The following is a 19,781-nucleotide window of genomic DNA, read 5'->3' on the forward strand; positions in this document are numbered from 1 at the left end:
ATAAATGCTAGCGGCTACCATCATTAAACAGTTTTTTGGTTTTAAAAAAAAACAGTTTTTGGGACCCCACCGCCCAGGCGCCCACGGGCCCACGGGCCCACAGCTATGACCAATCCTACCCGTCTCTTCTAGGCACGGCAGCCGCGATCCTTCCAAACCAAACCTTCCAAGCCGACGAATCACACCACCGCAGAGGAGAGAGAGCCAGCGAGGAAACGGTTTGCCACTGCACGCCCCGTGAAGCGTGCCCACCTCCGCCTCCACGGAAGGACGACGACGCAGTCACGCAACTGACAGTCACCGACGCGACGCGGGTCGCCTCCTCCGCCCTCCAGTTCAGCCTCCTCGCCCGCGATGGCTTCGGGCACCGACGCCGCGGCGGCGGGGGTCGCGGCGCTGGGGATCTCCGGCGCCGGCACTGGCGACGGAGAGTGGGCGGCGGCGTGCCCGCCGCTGCGGCGGAACCTGCAGCTGCTCGCGCCCGACGAGGTGAGCGCAGCCTGCTACTAGTCTGTTATATACTTACTCCGTATGTACTGAAGAAGAGGTCGCGCCGTCGTACTGGCCGTTCTGTTGTTGCCGGTGGATTTGCCGGTGCTAGTAGACTCGGCGCTCGAACCGCGCCGATCTCACGCCTCATTCCACTCGCTGCGAATTCCAAATTCTCTCGCTTCGTCGGCCGTGATGCGATGCTCCGCCCCTGGTGTGTGTGGACGCTCCGCCGTATGATTTGATTTGACTTGGTACTTGGTAGTTATGTTCGCATGCCGCGTAGGTGAATATTACTGAGGGCTTGTTTAATTCCTCGTAAGAAGTTTACGTCCTCTCCCATCGAAATGTTTGACAAGTATTAAATATAGACTAAAAATTAATTAATTACATAGATTACGACTACTTTACGAGACGAATCTTTTAAGTCTAATTAGTCCATGATTTGATAATAAAGTGCTATAGTAACACATCTGCTAATGATGGATTAATTAGGCTTAATAAATTCGCTTCGCGGTTTACTGACGGATTCTATAATTTGTTTTTATATTAGCATCCGAATACCCCATGCGACATCCTCCTGTGACACTCCAAAACTTTACGCTCTAGAACTAAACAAGGCCTGATTAGATTGGAGGAGTTTAGGTGTAGCGCCTGATGATTGAATGCCGGACGCTGGACGGTACGGATAACTACCCCACTCGCTGCCATTCTTTGAAGTCCCCTCACGTGTTGACGGTGCCCGGCCGGTGGGGGCGAAGTGGACCCACATCCACTGCTACAATTTAGGACTTCCTCCCTCTTGACACACAATTCTAGAAGAAATGGAGTTTAATTCTGTGATTTTCAGTTTTTCATGATGGTGACTGCTGGTTCCTAAAACAGTACCGGTGTCGTACCAATGTGTTCATGTGCGTGTTTAGTTTCCATCCAAATTCCCAAAAAAGTGCTACAGTACCTATTACATCGAATCTTGCGATACGTGCATGGAGCATTAAATGTAGACAAAAAAAAACTAATTGTACAGTTTGGTTGGAAATTGCGAGATGAACGTTTTGAGCCTAAGTAGTTCATGATTGAACACTAATTATCAAATAAAAACGAAAGTACTACAGTAGCCCAAAATCCAAACTTCACGTAACTCAACACGCGCCGAGTTTAACCACCCTCTGCTCCTGCCACAGGCCCACAGTGGGACTAGGAAGCATGGTGCTCATACTCAATTTGGATACTGTAGATCATATACTTGTGCTCGAGCATTAATTTCCTGTGTAAAAATGTTACTACGAGTATGAATACTTTGGTACATCTGTACATTCCTCTATTCTCAGTTGTGAACAGTGTTCTTGTTAGTATAATAAACAATGTGGTCCTTTGGGCGAACAATTTAAGTTCTACTGCACTTTTCACATGTTCAGCACGGTGGTCCTCAACTGATGTACATCTAACTTGGCCCTTCCTCACGAATCACAAAAGTTCCTATTGGCCCTGGGTTTGGCTGAATGATTGCTCACCATTATTTCAGAACACAGTGTATCTAAATGTACTAGTCTGTGGTGCGACATACCATGTTAAGTTTATTCAATCGATGGAATTAAACACCTGTTTTTGTTTTCTCCTGCTACAATGCTCTTGTTGCCTGGTGATTCTAGGTTGAGCTAGCAAAAATGCTGTTGAATGAGGGCCAGATTCACCTGTTTGAACACTGGCCTGAACCAGGTGTCGATGATGACAAGAAAAGACGCTTCTTTGATCAGGTGTGTACTCAAACTCAGAACATATAGTGTGATGTAGTTTCATAAAAGTATATATTTTATATTTTTTTACAAATATTTTGTAACAAAAAGTATTAGTAAAACTATGTTTTGAAGACTGTGCCAATGTCCAAGACATATCTTGTTTGTGACTGGAGTTGCATTATAATCTATGCAAGGAAGTCATAAGCACAAATGTATAAAGTTTTTTTTCCCTTTTATTCTAATAATTTTGTCAATTTGTCATTGTCTTAGGTTCGCCGACTTAATTCAAGCTATCCTGGAGGTCTGGTATCTTACATCCAGAATGCCAAAAAACTTCTTGCAGATTCAAAGGCAGGCAAAAACCCATATGATGGTTTCACCCCTTCTGTAAGTCTTTTTTACCAATGGTTTAGTTTGGCCTAAGTATCTATCATTTTCATGGGAATTGTTCTATGAATAGTTTAATACTCCATATGTTCCAAATTATAAGTCATTTTGACTTTTTTGGTACATCTATTTTGCTATACATCTAGTTATAATAATATGTCTAGATACATAGGAAAATGGATGAACCAAAAAAGTCAAAGCAACTTATAATTTGGAACGGAGGGAGTACACCACAACCCGAAAAAAATTTCTTGAGATAAATTGATGCTTAAAAATGGATGTTCTTTATGTTAGTTTGGGTAATTCTCTACTTTCTTTACCTTTCCACTTTTCTTGATGACACAGCTAATAAACTTTGCCATACCTTACTTACAGGTGCCTTCAGGGGAGGTTTTGAACTTTGGAGATGACAATTTTGTTTCACTGGAAGCAGCTGGGATAAAAGAAGCCCGCAATGCTGCATTTGTTCTTGTAGCCGGAGGGCTTGGTGAAAGGCTTGGTTACAAAGGAATTAAGGTATGTGCTGAGCTGCTAATAGCAAACTAGTATCTAAGCTTGTGTCATGAGGTAGTACAGTAGCTAGGCACACTTTAATTGGAACTCAAACTAGATGCTGTACTGGTATGGTGTCTTGTAACTCTGATTTTGCTAATCTTATTTTGTTCTCTTTTTCTCTTACTGAATGCTGATATTGCACATCATCCTGCACAGAAAATAGAAACATCATTTAGGACTTGGTTGTAAGAAAGCTTAATGACTACAGGTGGTAAAGTAAATTATTTCCTAGCTTAAAGCACTAACTGTTTCATCATCTCCATTAGAATGGCTAGATTTAACGTTGGCTCGCCACGCCTATCACAACCCTCCTTTACCAGGGCTTGGGACCTGCTATGTTGAGACAACATAGGCGGAGTTTTTAAAGCACTAACTGTATGACTCTAAAACAGGATTAAGAGTATATGAGCATTATTAGCTTGTGTCCTTGAAAGTTTAGAGATAATCCAACCATGTTTCTGTAATTTCTCACTGGTGATTTTGTTACTTTTTGGTCAGGTAGCACTTCCCCGGGAAACAACTACTGGAAAATGTTTCCTTCAACATTATATAGAGTCTATCCTGGCTTTACAAGAAGCCAGCTGCAAAATGGTTGATGGTATGTACTCTACGTTTATCTGAGTTCTTTCTTTGTGGAGCCTATCATTGTTTTAATTCTTACAAATGATTTTCGATCTTTACAATAGGTGATATCATTTTCTTTTATGTCCCTTCGGTATCTAGCAATTGCTTGATTTAGTTGCTAGTTTCATTCCTTACACATAATACATGCTGGACCTTAGAGAATGTTCAGGTGTTGCTTTATTCTGATTGATGATATTCATCCACCATGCAGATGGGTGCCAAACAAAGATCCCATTTGTTATTATGACTTCTGATGATACAAATGCACTAACTATCAAGCTTTTGGAGACAAACTCTTACTTTGGAATGGAACCATCTCAAGTGAAATTACTAAAGCAGGTTCCTTCTGTTTCTTTGTTCTTTTCACATGCTAGTTAGGAGGGGAAAATGTTTTTATGTATGCAAAGCACATAGCAGTTACCTTTTGTGATGACTGTACATTCTCTTCCATTTTCAGGAAAAAGTAGCATGTCTAGCTGACAATGATGCATGGCTTGCATTAGACCCAAGTGACAAGTACAAAATTCAGGTTGGAAATTTCCATTCGAGGATCAGTAAAATTGTATTTGAATATAGCACCATATTGTTTCCACATACACTGAGTTTCTGTCCACCTTTCTTTCTACCAGTTTTGTGACTTGGCAGACAAAGCCACATGGGCATGGAGATGTTCATTCTCTTCTTTATTCAAGTGGCTTGCTTGAGCAATGGTATGTTCATTGATTCAAAAATTCACCACTGGGGGCAGTTTCTTCCATTTGAAGAAAATTAGCAGCCATATATCATGAAGTAATTTAATGAAACTATACTGTCTATTCTTTTGTTAGGAAGAGTGAAGGGCGGAAGTGGGTTCTCTTTTTCCAGGATACAAATGGATTGCTTTTCAATGTTTGTACACTGGCTTCCCTACTGTGTTATAATTTTACTGTTAAAAGATAGAATTTTACTATCCTTAAAAATGTACCAGGAGGTACCAAAATTATAACTTGAAATCTGGTACGTAAGGTACCAAATTTTAGTGCCTAGTTACCTCCCTAGTTGTACATTGTGTTACCTCTTGGTATATTTCTAAGGACCCTTATATATTTGTGGTGAACTGCTTCCTTGAGCTCAGGACCTTTGGTTACAGAGAACCGACTTGATTTTCTTGATTATTTTGTAGGCAATACCATCGGCATTAGGTGTCAGTGCCACCAAGGGTTACAATGTAAATTCTCTCGCGGTTCCTAGGAAGGCTAAGGAAGCAATTGGAGGAATTACCAAACTTACTCATGTTGATGGTAGGTTTTACTGTCATTTGCCCCATTTGCTATGAGTTTTTCATGACTTAAGTTTTAAACGAAAAATATGTAGATCATTGTGATATTTTTTAGCAAAAAAAAAATCAATCAAGACTTCAATCTTTTGTTGGTATGTATTATGAAAATCAAGAAAACTATCCTTATATCCACAAGGATTTAGGAGAATCACTTCTCGATTGTTCCATACTGGTATTCTAATCGGCTAGTCCATCGAATTGAACAAAATAATGCATTTCACTTCTCTTAACCACTGGCGATAGGGTTGTTTTGTCAAATTTGTCATAATTCCATTTTGTGCACAGGTAGAACAATGGTCATCAATGTAGAGTACAATCAGTTTGATCCACTCCTTCGTGCAACTGGACATCCTGATGGAGATGCAAATTGTGAGACAGGCTATTCTCCATATCCTGGAAATATAAACCAGGTAAACTATACGTTCCAAGTCCTATCCAGTGCATTGTGGAGTCCTAAGTCAAGATATTAATGTGAGGAGAGGTAGAGGAAGACCGAAGCTGACATGGGGGGAGGCAATAAAAAGAGATTTGAAATGCTGGGATATACTAGAGATCTTTGTTTGGATAGGAGTGCTTGGAAAGAAGCTATTAACGTGCCTGAACCGTGACTAGTGGCTCATGTTGGGTTTCAACTCTAGCCTACCCCAACTTGCTTGGAACTAAAAGGCTTTGTTGTTGTTGTTGTTGTTGTTGTTAAACTATACGTTCCAAAGGATAATTTACCACACGTCAAGAGATCCGTGGACTCTTGGTTTTCCAACATGTCATATTTTTCCCTTCTGATGAGGATGGACCATCTATTAATGATTGTCCTGCTCTTATGATCCGGAGGTGTGATGCTAAAACCAATACGAGTTTTGTGGATGTTGTTACCTTCAATGTCACATTATGTGCCTTATAACCTTTCATGTTTATTTTATCCATTGCTTTTAAAACTGGGCAGAACTATGTCAATGTTGTTATATGATGTTACATTCAAGCTGCATATTTTGTTGTACTATGAAAAACACTATGCTTTTGTAGTTGATACTGGAGCTTGGACCATACATTGAGGAGCTCAAGAAAACACATGGTGCCATTTCTGAATTTGTAAATCCCAAGTAATTTTTTTCTAACCACTTGCTGTTAAGTACTTCTATTTATAGTGATTGATATTATGATATTAGTTTTTTCTTTGATCTTTGTTTTGTGTACAACTTCTTAATATGAATGTTTGTCCTTTGTTTAACCCCAGCCTCTGATCATTTTTGTCAATTTAGGTATACTGATTCGACCATGACAGCATTTAAATCCTCCACTCGTCTAGAGTGCATGATGCAAGACTATCCAAAAACGTTGCCTCCCTCAGCAAAAGTTGGATTCACGGTAAGAGGCAGTTGATCATCCATTTAGTCTTAAGCATATGCATGATGCATCAGTTAACCAACTTTATCAGTTGTACCATTTGGATCAGTACCCTGAAAGAGTGCCATGGTTTCCCGCTTTCAGTTTTCTTCTAGTCAATATAGCCTGTGGGTCTCCCAATCTTGCTATTTTACCAATGTGTTATCTTGTTTATGTGGTAGCTATAAGACAGCATTTACCCAAAAAAAAACTATAAGACAGCATAGGAATTCTATAGATTCTCTGCAGCGCCTTCACTCCAATTTATAATTAATGGGCACTATCAGGAAATGAGAACTTGTAAATAGTTATCCACTTATCCTCACATGATATACTTTCTTAAAAAGGCAACCTGTTTTCTGTATTCTGTTAGGAATCCTAAGTGCTGCTCTACCTTTCAGAGAAAAGGGGAAAACACTACAATCACGGGAGAGTGGGTGTAATCAAATGATGTTCATTACATGTGTTATTTCTTACCCATAAGACATTCATGTTATTAACTATTATTTAGAAATTTTGCTGCATTTTTCATGATTCATCCCTAATTATTGTATTGTATTCTTATTACCATGCCTTGATTTACTTAAATGCTAGGTGATGGCTACATGGCTTGCTTATGCTCCTGTGAAGAATAATCCTGAAGACGGAGCTAAAGTATGGTTCCTAGTTCCAATTCACTCTGAGATGATTTTCTCATTTTACTTCGTTAGAATTTTACCATTGATTGTGAAGCATTTATGCTAAGGGTACACAATCTTAATTGATAGGCCTGTTAATTGTTGGGTACTTATGTTGGACCTTTTCCTGTAGTAATGGTTGGATTTAACTATAGTTCCTCCATTCACCTCTAACGACACTATCAATATTTGTTTACGGAGAGTATGCATCAGCCTTGGCCATGCTTCGGTTACTTTAAAGCACCTGGCTTTTTCTTCACAGTTTTGCTTTCCTGTGGTGTTTATATATATATAATCATAAGATTTTTTATATGGCTTCATGCAGGTTCCAAAAGGCAATCCTTATCATAGTGCAACCTCGGGAGAGATGGCGATTTACAAGGCGAACAGCCTTATCTTGAGAAAGGTGATTCCATTAGCATATTCCTTTGGCAAGGGCACACTGGCCAATGGCCATGGGCGTTCTCAAATTGTTTGTGTTCCAGCTCAACGAGCTCCTTTTCCTCCCTCTTTCCAGGCTGGTGCACAGATAGCTGACCCTGTTGTTGATACCTTCAACGGACAAGAGGTAGAGGTTTGGCCACGCATAACCTGGAGTCCACGGTGGGGTCTCACCTTCAAGAGTGTCAAGGAGAAAGTGCATGACAACTCTTCAGTTTCTCAGAGGTCAGCTTTGGTCATCAATGGTCAGAACGTCTTCCTTGAAGGCCTCTCGTTGGACGGCACTCTTATTGTCAATGCTGTCGATGAAGCAGAGGTAATACATAACATTGAGCACCGTTAACTCAGAGTCCTGGCATATATTACAGATACCTCCGTAGTTTGGTTATTACCTTAGCAACGAAATATTTTGCTCATACTCCAGCGGTTCATACCATGCATCCATGTCTGTTTGCAGGTTAAACTTACCAGTCATGTACAAAATAAAGGCTGGACTATCCAGCATGTCGATTACAAGGACACGTCGGAGAAGGAAGAGATCAGAATCCGTGGATTTAAGTTTGAGAAGGTTGAGCAACTAGAGGTGAACTACACCGAGCCAGGAAAGCATAGCTTGAGTGCATGAAACAAAGCATTCTTGATTTGCTTGATTGACCTGAGTAGCTTCCTACCAACTGGAAATAGTTCACATCTGGATTGCCTCCTAGATTCTGGGAGGCCATTGGCAACATAGCTGAAACTGTTCTTCTCCTTCCCAAGTATAATAAGGAGCAAAGTGCTTCACTAATCAGTCAACATTCTTTATGTATATCTGTACCTGTATAGTACCCTCGTTCATAGCCAAACATTCTCTCCTCTTCAGTGTAATCAGAGCTGATTATTTATTTGGGGTCTGATGTTTATGTTACAATATTGAGTTTTAGAAAACTTGGCACTGAATCAAGTAAGTGTGGCAGTACGTAGTTAGTGTTATACTACATATTGCATCCTTTTTCTTTGGCACATAAACCATGGAATATCCTAGTGCTGCAGCATTCGCTAATTGTGATTATTTCATGAGAAAAAGGAGAGCAATGGCTGTGCGCTTGTGTCGAGAAGAGTCTTTGCAACCCTTTTAGCGATTACTTTTTCCTTTTTTTTTAAAAAAAAGATCACTTTTGCCGTTTTCAATGGCCGTGGAAAGGAATGTGGTGAGTGGTGATGAGTGAGTGCTGAGGCGACTAACGAGATGCCGTGAACGAAAGGAACAAATCTGGACCAGCGATCTCTATGTATACCTAAAACTAAAAGGTTAGGGAAAGTGAACCATTGCTGTTCCCTGTTCGAGATTTGGAACTTGCATCTTTTAAATCGTATAAGTCCTGACAATCGTCTTATATTACGTTATTTTTGTAAGGATGATGTTCGATGTCAAGTGCAGCATATGAGTATTATAAAGACTCTTTCTTAACCGGATGTTTTAAAGACCAACCTTCAATCTGATATTCTTTTTGCTAACCAAATTAGTATCGTTAGTTTTAACTCTTGCAGAGTGTATCAGCAAGAAACAGTCGGCATTTCTTTCAAGAAATAGCATGCATCGGACCTGGTTGTTATTTCAGCAATTACCAAGACCAGAGTAGGAAGGTAGCAGGACAGCCATAGTGACATAGCTATCGTTTCTCAGATCCAAATGTTCAACATTGCAGAACCAGCAAATCAGCACACAAAAACATCACTGAACAGATCAGGTGACCGAGTACAAAGCACAAGCTAGTAAAATTACAGTTCTGCGTGAATAATAACAGTGACAGGTCCAACAAGCAAGAGCAAACACGCCTGCCAAGCAAATATTTAGAATGCGGAAACTCTTTTACTGTGATAAGGAGACGTGGTGCACTGGCTCAAGCACGGCGATCAAATAACTTCTGAATCAGCACCGAGAGGGTACCAAATCCCATGCAATGCACCACATGTAGCTTTAGGACCACTTACACGAAATACCATTTTCCTTATGGAAAAATTTCAAATGAAGGTACATTTTTTTTGGGGGTAAAAAATGAAGGTACATTATGAATAGAGTTATCTGAATCTTCGTATGACTGGCTCAAAGTTTGCAAATATAAGTTCATTCAGATGCACAAAAAAGACAGAAATATCTATCTTCTCTAAAATATAACCAGAAATGCAGCTTCATGGAAAATAACATTTTCTTTAGAGTTCAAGAGAGCTAGAATGACCCACATGCTGACATGCCCATTAGCAGATACCACTACAAGTCTAGTGATGTAAAAAATGGCCATTAAAATCAAGTCTTCCTGAAAATAACTCATACACATGATTCTTCTTTATTCATGCAAGGAACAAGCATCCAAAAAATACCCACGTTCACTGTCACAGATCCAACAATGTTCCTCCAAAAGAACTAGATCCTTTCAGAAGTGAAAGTATATATTAAACCCAATTGCTTCGTTTGCTGCAGCTGCTGCCATAAGCCGCTGCTAGTACAGTGTTTGCAGTTGCAGCTGCTGCAGCTAAAATAACCGTGCCGACCACCCTGAATAATCGCCCTGTTTGCTTGGGCTTGTTTGGCTAGCCATACTTTTTCAGCCAGCGAACAGTATTTTTCTCGCACACCAAATTAGCCAACAGTGCTTTCAGCCATGGCCAATACTACTGTATAGCTATAGCTGATTCCTAGACACCAGAACTACTATTATAAACATGAAAGATGAAAGAGTTACAATGAGACCGTCAGTGGTGAGCCATTTGCACCAAGCAACAAACAAAACACTCCTATCCTTTTCACAATAATGTACCGTTGCAAGTTACAGGATAGTACTAGAAGCATGGAACGAACAAGGATAAAAGATTACCTTTATATATAGGACAAGATCTCACACCTAACTGAGCAATGCCTGATTCATCTTTCTAGGATTTGGTACTATCCACATGGGGGGTGGCCAGTTGAACCAAATCCGAGGACAAACAATTTTCTCACTGGTCAGATTATCCAAGTTAAAAACTCCCATCTCACGTTTTTCTTGCTTTCCAGAAGCCATACACTCACCATCATCAGTAAAGTAAATATGATTCCCCTTCAATTCTGGATATTCTTTGGCTTATAGACAGAGTGATTGGTTGAGCCCAAGAAACAGCACATTGTCACCCAAACTACTTACTTCCACAAGCTTCTTTGCTGTCAAGTCCACTCTATATACTTTGAACACAACCTTTTCGTGAAGTGGCATAGAGTCTAACTCTGGTTCTGCACCATCTTCTGATACGCTCCACCACGCCGGTTCTGCATCATATTCCGATGTAGCCCTGTCCGGTTCTGAGAAATACTCATCATCGTCTGGTGGGTCTAAGTCAGGTTCGTCACCAGGCACCTCTTCATCCTCCTCATCAGGATACTCCCTGTGAATTTGCAGCAGATCACCACATGGAGCTTGGACAATGTAGATTCCACCAGGGCCGACCTTAAACCCATCCATGACAACTCGTGGTTTCAATGCAGGGTCACTTAGATCGTATGCGTGGATTTCACCATCAACCCGCATTGCATACAGTAGGCCATCGTCCTTAAAGACACAATCTGCATACATAACACCGTCTGGCAACCAAGTCCAGTGGTCATTCCCGGCTCTCGCGAACGAGAGCTGCCAGTACGGGTTATGGATGAGCACAACAGTGTAGGCTCCAGTGGACGGATCGTTGGACAAGAACGCCTTCTGAAAGACATAGTCCCGCAGCTTGTGAAGGCGAAAGACTGATGGCGTTGAGCGTTCTGTGTGGGTTGCAGTGTACGTACCATGAGTACTCGTACAGGCGAACAGCACCGTGACAGTTGCGGAGTGGCCTGACCTGCTCGATGGTGGTGACGGACGGGAGGTCGATCTGGTCACCTGTGATGGGGTTGAGGAGGTCGAGCTCGGACCTCCTGTCGACGGTGACGATCCAGCCGTAGGCCGAGCCGATGAGGTAGGGGCGGAGCTACAGGGTATGCTGTATATGCTCCAGCATACCCTGTGTTTCCGGCGTGAAGTGGAGTACATATACGTATTTATCAAAAAAAAAATCCCTCATTTACGAGACCAAGGAATCAGCGAGGCACGAGCAGGCAGGCAGGCAGGCCGACTCGCGAGTGCAAGCAAGCGTCCGTCAGGCCCACGCGGACACGGCCCATGCGGCCAGCTACGCCAAATCAGACGGTGGACCGTGGACGGATCGAGGCAGCGGCGCAGCGAACGGTTGGACTTCGATCGCCTCGAGTCTTCGCGAGTTCGGCGTGCGGCGCCGTGCCCTACGCCAATCGCCGAGACTGACGCCGACGCCAATACTCCGTCCGTCGGTCGCCAGCCACCAGCCGCCAGCCGCCCGTCCTTGTGTCTTCTCGTCCGATTGAAAGCAAAGGCACAGGCACACAGACTGACAGACGAGAAGCATCGGCATCAGAATTGTCCAGCCGTTCAGGTGACATTTTTTGTTCTTTGTTTTTTTAAAAAAAAATCATGTGTACTTTAATTGCTAATTGCTTAGCGCTAAAATTATAGGATCATCTATCACACAGCAAGGTGGAGGATTTTTTCCAACATCGGAGTTGACCTAGATTGATTTTTTGTTCAGTACTCGTATCATGTGAGTGATCCATAATCACATATGTCAGTCCAATCATGCAAGCACAATTTATTTAATTATTTGGCATTGTGTTCTTTGTAATATTTTTGCAATCAACAGTTATGAAGAGAAACGGGGACATTGCATCTCTTTTTAAGAAGCATGAAGCAAAGAGGAAGGCAGCGGCAGCTGGTGCTACTTCTAATCGCTCTCCTGATCCGGTTGTACCTATGGTGGAAGAACAGACTGATGAGAGAGTAGTTGAGGAAATTGAAAATCGTATGCTACGGCCACCACCGCCACCACCGCCACCGCCACCAGCATAGCCATCTTCACTGCCACCAGTTTATGACATCAATCGCCTTCCACATGATCCAGGTGAAAGACGTCCCATTCTTAGTTATCCTGTTAATGATCAAGATGCAATTCGAAGAGCATATATTACTAAAGGTCCATTCAAACCTTTTGCACATGATTTTCCGAAAACAAAGATTTCAGGACAAAATCGCCAATTCAGTTTTTGTTGGATGTACAATCATGAATGGATTGAGTATAGTATTAAGAAGGATGCTGTATTTTGCTTTATATGCTACTTGTTTAAGAAGGGCACGGGGTCAGAGGCATTTACTGTTGATAGCTGGAATAATTGGAATATAGGAGAGAATGCACTTCTAAAACATTTGGGTTCCAAGGCACATATTGCAGCTCAAGAGAGATACATTGCCTTTATAAATCCCAAGGTAGGAATTGATTATAATATTCAGAAGTGGAGTGATGAGGATCTTCGACTTTATAAGAAAAGGTTGACTTATTCACTTAGGTGTATCAAGTTTCTTTTGCATTAAGGGTTGGCATTTCGTGGACATGATGAAAGTGAAGAATCTAGCAACAGAGGGAACTTCATTGAACTTTTGAAATTTCTTGCCAGAAATAGTGAAGAAGTAAACAAGTATGTTTTGGACAATGCTCTAGGTAACTGTACATTAACTAGCCCAGACATACAAAAGCAAATTATTCACTGTTGTGCCCTAGAAACTAGAAAGAAAATAATTGAAGAACTTGGTGATGAGCCCTTTGCAATTTTAGCAGATGAGTCTAGTGATATATCACATAAAGAACAACTAGCTCTTTGCTTGCGTTATGTTGATAAACTGAGAAGGCCATGCGAGCATTTTATTGGAGTTGTTTATGTAGATGATACTACTTCTTTATCACTAAAGAATGCAATTGAAGCTTTACTTGTTAGTCATGGCTTGAGTTTGACTCAAATCCGTGGTCAAGGATATGATAGGGCTAGCAACATGAAAGGAGATATTAAAGGGTTGAAAACACTGATCATGCAAGAATCACCTTCTGCTTATTATATTCATTGTTTTGCTCATCAACTCCAATTGGTTCTTGTTGCTGTTGCTAAGGGAAATACTGATTGCAGTTCTTTTTTTGATCAAGTATCTATCTTGTTGAATATTGTTGGAGTTTCTTGTAAGCGTCATGACATGCTTAGAAATGCTCGGCTTGAGAATGTGAAGAAAGCACTTGACTGTGGTGAAATTGTATCTGGAACTGGATTACATCAAGAGATGGTTTACCTAGGCCTGGAGATACTCGATGGGGATCTCATTACAAAACTATATGCAGCATCATTACTATGTATGAATCAATCCATGATGTACTGGTTAATCTTGGGGATGATCCGACATATAAGGATGATTGGACCAAAATACATTTTGTGACTGGAGCATTTGAGACCTTTGAGTTTATTTTCTTTGCACACTTAATGTATATTATTCTTAGATACACAAATGAGTTATCTGAGTGTTTACAAAGAAGGGAGCAAAATATTCTTAATGCAATATCACTTGTTAACGTGGCAAAGAAAAAAATGCAAGAATTGAGGTCTGATGGTTGGGATAATTTTCTTGAGAGGGTCACTTCATTTTGTGATAAACATGGTGTTGATGTTCCTGCTATGGATGGTGATTATGTTCCTTACGGCAAATCAACGAGGAAAGCTCGTGCTCGAAAGCAAACCAATGATGATCACTTCAGAAGAGAAGTATATATTAGTGTCATTGATCAAATAAGTCAAGAACTTGATAATCGGTTTGATGAGATTAATATGAAGTTGTTGTCTTGTATGGCAACCTTCAATCCTTCTAATTCATTTGAGTATTTTGATGCAAAGAAGCTACGCAGACTAGCTGAGTTCTACCCAAAGGATTTCTCAAATAATAATTTGCTCAGACTTGAATTGCAGCTAGATAATTATATTGATGACATGAGGCAGGATGATAGATTCAAAGGTCTAGAAAATATTGTTGATCTCTCAGTTAAGCTTGTTCAAACAAGGAGGCATAAAGTGTATGATATGGTTTATGAGCTTCTCAAATTGGTATTGCTTCTACCCGTGGCAACGGCAAGTGTTGAAAGGGTATTTTCTGCAATGGTTTTAGTGAAAACAAAGTTACGAAATAAGATGAGAGATAGTCTTTTGGATGATTGTCTAGTCACTTTCATTGAGCGAGACATTTTCTTTGAAGTTGATGAAGATGATATAATTGAGACATCTATGTCCCTTCGAAAGCATCGAATAAAAACATCAGCAAAATAACATAGTAAGTCTTTGGTACTCTATTATGCATATATTTCAATTATCGGTATGGCTTTTGAAACTATTTATATTGTATTTAGTGGATATGGTGTCTACTTAATTCATGAATTTAAGCCTTATTACCGAATTGCTAAATGAATTTATCGAATTGTGTATGAATTTTTTGGGGAAGCATACCCTCACCTAAAATCCTAGATTCGCCACTGCAGCTGCGGATAGGAGGGTCCGGGAGAGCGAGCGTGTACAGCTTCTCCTCTGCGAGGCTGTAGAGGCCCGCGGCGCTCGCGCCGGAGGACGCGTTGGTGTAGAGAAGGCACGGCGTCTGCGGCCGGATCCGAGCCCCGAGCTGCGGCTCGTGACGCAGGGAGTCGCAGGCGTGGCGCTAGGAGGAGCAGACGCAGCCCGCGCGGAGGAGGTCTGGGACCTCGAGAGCCGCGAGTATCGTCGCTAGGACGTCCTCTGGCAGCTCCGCTCCTGACATCGAGTCAAGATCGACGTACGGAGTAGCTTTTTTTTGGTTCGTTTGTTCGTAGACGATGAACTACGTATCAGGATGAGGACAGAGTGGGGATGGATTGGATTGCCGCGCGCAGGGCAGCGACGGAGCCGCCGACGAAGAGCACGGAAACAGGAGCTGGGCCGGCGACGGCGGCGGCGCTTGGAGAGGGCAAAGGAAAACGGAAGAGGCAGGGACAGCACCGAGGACACCGGACGACCTTCGCAAGGACAAGGACGGTTTAGGAAAACGAAGGAACTGGAGGCCCGACTAACCACAACCAAAGCACAGGCAACCCACGCTGTCGGTCAACAGGAATAGGTGGATGACGACCCGTTGCCGACACATGCAACATCTGATCTATTTTTAAAATATCGAGATATAATTTTTGAAACATACGTTTAAATACAGATGAAACACTTAAAACATGCGTCTGAAACACTTGCAAAAACACATAAAAAACACTTGAAAACCATTGCAAACATACGAAACATCCAGATAAAACATGTGCAACATATGTGTGAAAATAGATGCAACATCCAGATAACCACACTTGCAACATGCGTCCGAAAAAACAGATGAAACATTGAAAACGGAAGCTTGCAAAATACGGATATAACTATTGTAACATATGATAACATCACAATCTACTTTTGCAACATCCGTATGAAACACTTGCAATATACATATGAAACATCTAAAACACTTGAAACATATGCTTGCAACATGTATTTTTCACCCTTCTTCTGGACGATGCAGAGTAGAGCGGGGAACGGTAGGTTCCAGCCAGCCGGCGGCCGAGGATGGTGGTGCGACCTGACAGCGGCCATACGCGCTGCGCCTGGCCTGGGCTTAGCCAGCGACACCTCCCTCTCCTGCGCGACTGTCGGTGAGCACGGTGGAGAGGGAGAAAGGCGACTGCCCTGCTCGGATGTGGTGGTGATGGAGGATGGAGGAGGGCGCGGGAGAGGCAGAGAGTGCAGCGCAGGGGAGCGGCATGGAGAGGAGCGAGGACAGGACGCAGAGGAAGGCCGTTGGGAGTGCCGGCTCGGCAGTCGGGTGCGGGCATCGCGGCTACAGCGACAAGATGAAACCACGTAACGAGGCGAGGAGGAAGAGAAATGCGTTCATTTTTATTTTTAGATGGACCGTGAAGAGAAACAGACTAGGCTGGTCCCACAAGCCTAGATGAGCGTGTCTGGACGCACGGACGCCCTCACCGTATCATTATCGCACCGTAAATGGGCGACTCTTGCCAGAGGGCCAGAATAGGAGGCACGTGCGATATAACGACATCGTTAGTCAAGTGTCAAGGTGTATGTGGTAGGAATTGGCTCGTAGTTGTCTCAAAAAAAAATTCCATCGATAGATCGAATCACTTCATAAGATTGTTTGGCTGGATTTTGATTCTCAAAAAAAAAATATGCTTCAAATTTTTTTGATATTTCTGTGGACAAACAACTTCAATACAATACATTTTAACTTAATACACTGAAAAAGAATTTATGAAAAAAATAATTACTATTGGAAAAAGGGAGACCAGAATAAAAAAATCACTAGAAACCAGCCTACGTCGTTTTGTGTGCTTACGTAAAAAAAGCGAGAAACATTCCGGCTCTGATCCTGTTGCCAGGAAATTTGTTTGGCGCGGTTTCTAGTGTTTCGTGACTAGAACGGACGTGTTTCTCTGTTCCAAACGGACCTTAGTCGTTACAAACTGGAAACAAATTTCGTTTGATACATACTCGTCTTCATATAATTAACTATGAATATGGTAGTACTTTCTACGTTCTAAATTATAAAATATTGTTTTTTCTAAATATATTATTTTACTTAATTAGAAAAAAAAAGATAAATCATCTTAAAATTTAGAATAGATGGAGTACTATGTAGTACTTCACCGTCTAAATTAATTTCTTTTGGGGCCGGTTTTGGATCTACACAATGGTACAGTGCAAACCAAAATAGAAGGAAATCGTATTGCCTCCTCGCTTCCAATCACACAGGTAGGTCTAGTACTTATTTGTTTAGAGCATTGTTCATTTTTATTGGGTTCTTTGTAAGAGTCTTTTCAACGAGTTCAAGTTCTTTGACTTGACGTGGTTACTCATAATTCTTTTTTGATTTACTCCAGAATTTAATGTTGTTGTTCTTTTAGTGGTAAGTGAGATATCCCTCGATAGTGAGCCGTGTGTGCGTGTATAAATGTCTGCTTATGTATTACGAATTGCAAAAAATGGAGGAGTAAAAGAAATGGAAAACACCACAAGAGTTCTAGTCCCCCTTGGATGGAGACGAACGACATGGGACCCAAACCCTGGAGAGCTCATGACATCACAAGAGAGAGATACTCTACTATGTGGAGGAAATCGAAGCCGTAGCATAGCAAGATCAGTGACCACATAATTACAGCCAAAAACTACTAAAGCTTTTGAATGTAGACCCACAATGCACCACAATTTTTTTTATGGAAATAACAAGCGGGAGGACAGGGAGTCTCCATATGATATACGCTCTTCCTTCTAAATTATAAGTCATTTCAGCTTTCTTGAATAGTCAAAGTATCTCAAGTTTGACCAAAATTATAGAGAAAATTACAAAGAGTTATGACATCGAATAATGCAATTTTTTTATATTTGATAAAACAATACCTATTTGATGTGATGTCATAACTCTTTGTAATTTTCTCTATAATTTTCACTCTAAAAAAATTAGGATGACTTATAATTTAAAATGGAGAGAGTATTAATCACATATGCCAAAACAAATTCGGTAATGGAGGGTTGTAGCCCAAGAAGGCTTGTGCCAAGGATTACTAAGCTACAGTAGAATGGGAGAGAGTTTACACTGAGTAAGTTGCACCAATTATTACGTGCGATCTGCATCATGTTGCTTGAACTTCCTTTAAAAATCACTAAACAATGAAAATAAAATTTTTATTCTAACTCCAAACCATTTAAATTCCAGCTCAAAAAAAAGAATCCAATAAACGTCTCTAGTTGTGTGTTATAAAACATGTTGCCAGCGGTTAGGACCTTTCCCTTTCCGTCTCTCATGATCAACATAGTAGATAAAAGTAAAACACATAGACACAAGAGATAGGGAGACTTCTTTATTTCTGTGAATATTGGGGATTACAATATAGAGTTCTCACATATATATAGTCATGCCAAGGCCTAAGAGTTTGGTAAGAGCCCACATACAAACGGACTAGGATTAGGATTCCACCTTCTCCTTTCCTTCTAGGATAGAGTCCGTATGTTTTACAACACTCCCCTTAGGCGATTACCACGATATGCACATGCCTCATTAAAAACTCCATCCAAAAAATCCAGTGGGAAAAACGGTTCTTAGAGAAAAGAGTACATCGCATTCTTAATTGCATTGCACACGCTGTCTCATTAAAAACCTTGCGTGAGAAACCTTCAAGTAAAAACTCACTTAGAAAAAAAGAGTACAATATTTAACCTTCTTGGTCATGTATTCTTCAGGATATTCTATTCTTCATGAATAGATATTTATCTTTATGATTTATGCATAAACTTTAATGTTTTAGCAAATATGGTCTACATGATCTTTGTAATTCTAGTGGTTTTAATTACCTTCAAGGTAGATTCAATCAAATTGCTCCTCCTCATATAGCTATACTTTGAACTTCATTGTTTAGATCACATTTCTCACAACTGTGTGCTTAATTAATAGTATGCAGTACCATAATACTATATCTTACAAAAATTGTGTCATAATTCTTCTGTGAATTATAATATGAGCATAAACAAGAGCAATATGGTTCGTGCATAATAATCACTTATTAGTTGTGCAAAATAAATAAATTTTATCCTTCAGGGTAACAAATTCTTTCAGAGAATTATGGGGGTAAATAAGTCATAATATTCAATATCTTCTAGATAGTGCATCAAACTTATACTAGAGTTTGAATACTTATAATTCTTTCTTAGTGAATTTTCCAATTATATGTTCTACAAATCTTTAGAATTTTGATTGTACCACAAAATAATAAATCTAGTCTTGCATTTCACATTTAGGGAATAATTCAATTACCAAAGCCACCATTATTCTTATACCTTCTATGGTATTTAGAGGATATCATCACTTCATTGATAGCCTTTCAATATGCACTTTCTAAGTATTTGTATGACACATTCATGGTATTTTAGGATTCCTCATTTTCTTTCTCTCGGGTCTACATTCACTTCAGGGATTACTGGTGTTTATTTAAGAATCGACTGGTAAATCCTTCAAGGATGTTCTCATTCTTATTGAATAATATTTCTCTTCTATGAGATATATTCTCTACATGAGAAATTATTATGTGATATACACAAGGAGATAGTGTAATCACTACAAAGTCATTCAATGACTATTCCTTCTAGGATATACTCTTCTGGAGACTTCAATATTCATTCAGAAATATTTTATATGACTTCTTAATACTTGGTAT

At 40.6% G+C, this 19,781-nt stretch overlaps 1 protein-coding gene and 1 pseudogene across 1 annotated transcript; one reads left to right on the plus strand and one right to left on the minus strand.

Moving 5' to 3' along the window:
- Nucleotides 1–135: 135 nt before the first annotated feature.
- On the plus strand, nucleotides 136–8,527 carry LOC136527568 (UDP-sugar pyrophosphorylase-like). Its single transcript, XM_066520344.1, has 17 exons — nucleotides 136–489; nucleotides 2,142–2,246; nucleotides 2,499–2,615; nucleotides 2,991–3,131; nucleotides 3,669–3,768; nucleotides 4,006–4,133; nucleotides 4,252–4,323; nucleotides 4,440–4,504; nucleotides 4,622–4,682; nucleotides 4,957–5,074; nucleotides 5,398–5,522; nucleotides 6,136–6,212; nucleotides 6,372–6,477; nucleotides 7,090–7,149; nucleotides 7,498–7,578; nucleotides 7,690–7,929; nucleotides 8,071–8,527. Exons 1-17 carry the CDS (start codon nucleotides 355–357, stop codon nucleotides 8,236–8,238), a joined length of 1,899 nt encoding a protein of 632 aa, XP_066376441.1. The 5' UTR covers nucleotides 136–354; the 3' UTR covers nucleotides 8,239–8,527.
- On the minus strand, nucleotides 3,141–15,304 carry LOC136526526 (putative F-box protein At2g33200; annotated as a pseudogene).
- Nucleotides 15,305–19,781: the final 4,477 nt, after the last annotated feature.

Source organism: Miscanthus floridulus, chromosome 19, assembly GCF_019320115.1.
Source record: "Miscanthus floridulus cultivar M001 chromosome 19, ASM1932011v1, whole genome shotgun sequence".
Classification (NCBI taxonomy): domain Eukaryota; kingdom Viridiplantae; phylum Streptophyta; class Magnoliopsida; order Poales; family Poaceae; genus Miscanthus; species Miscanthus floridulus.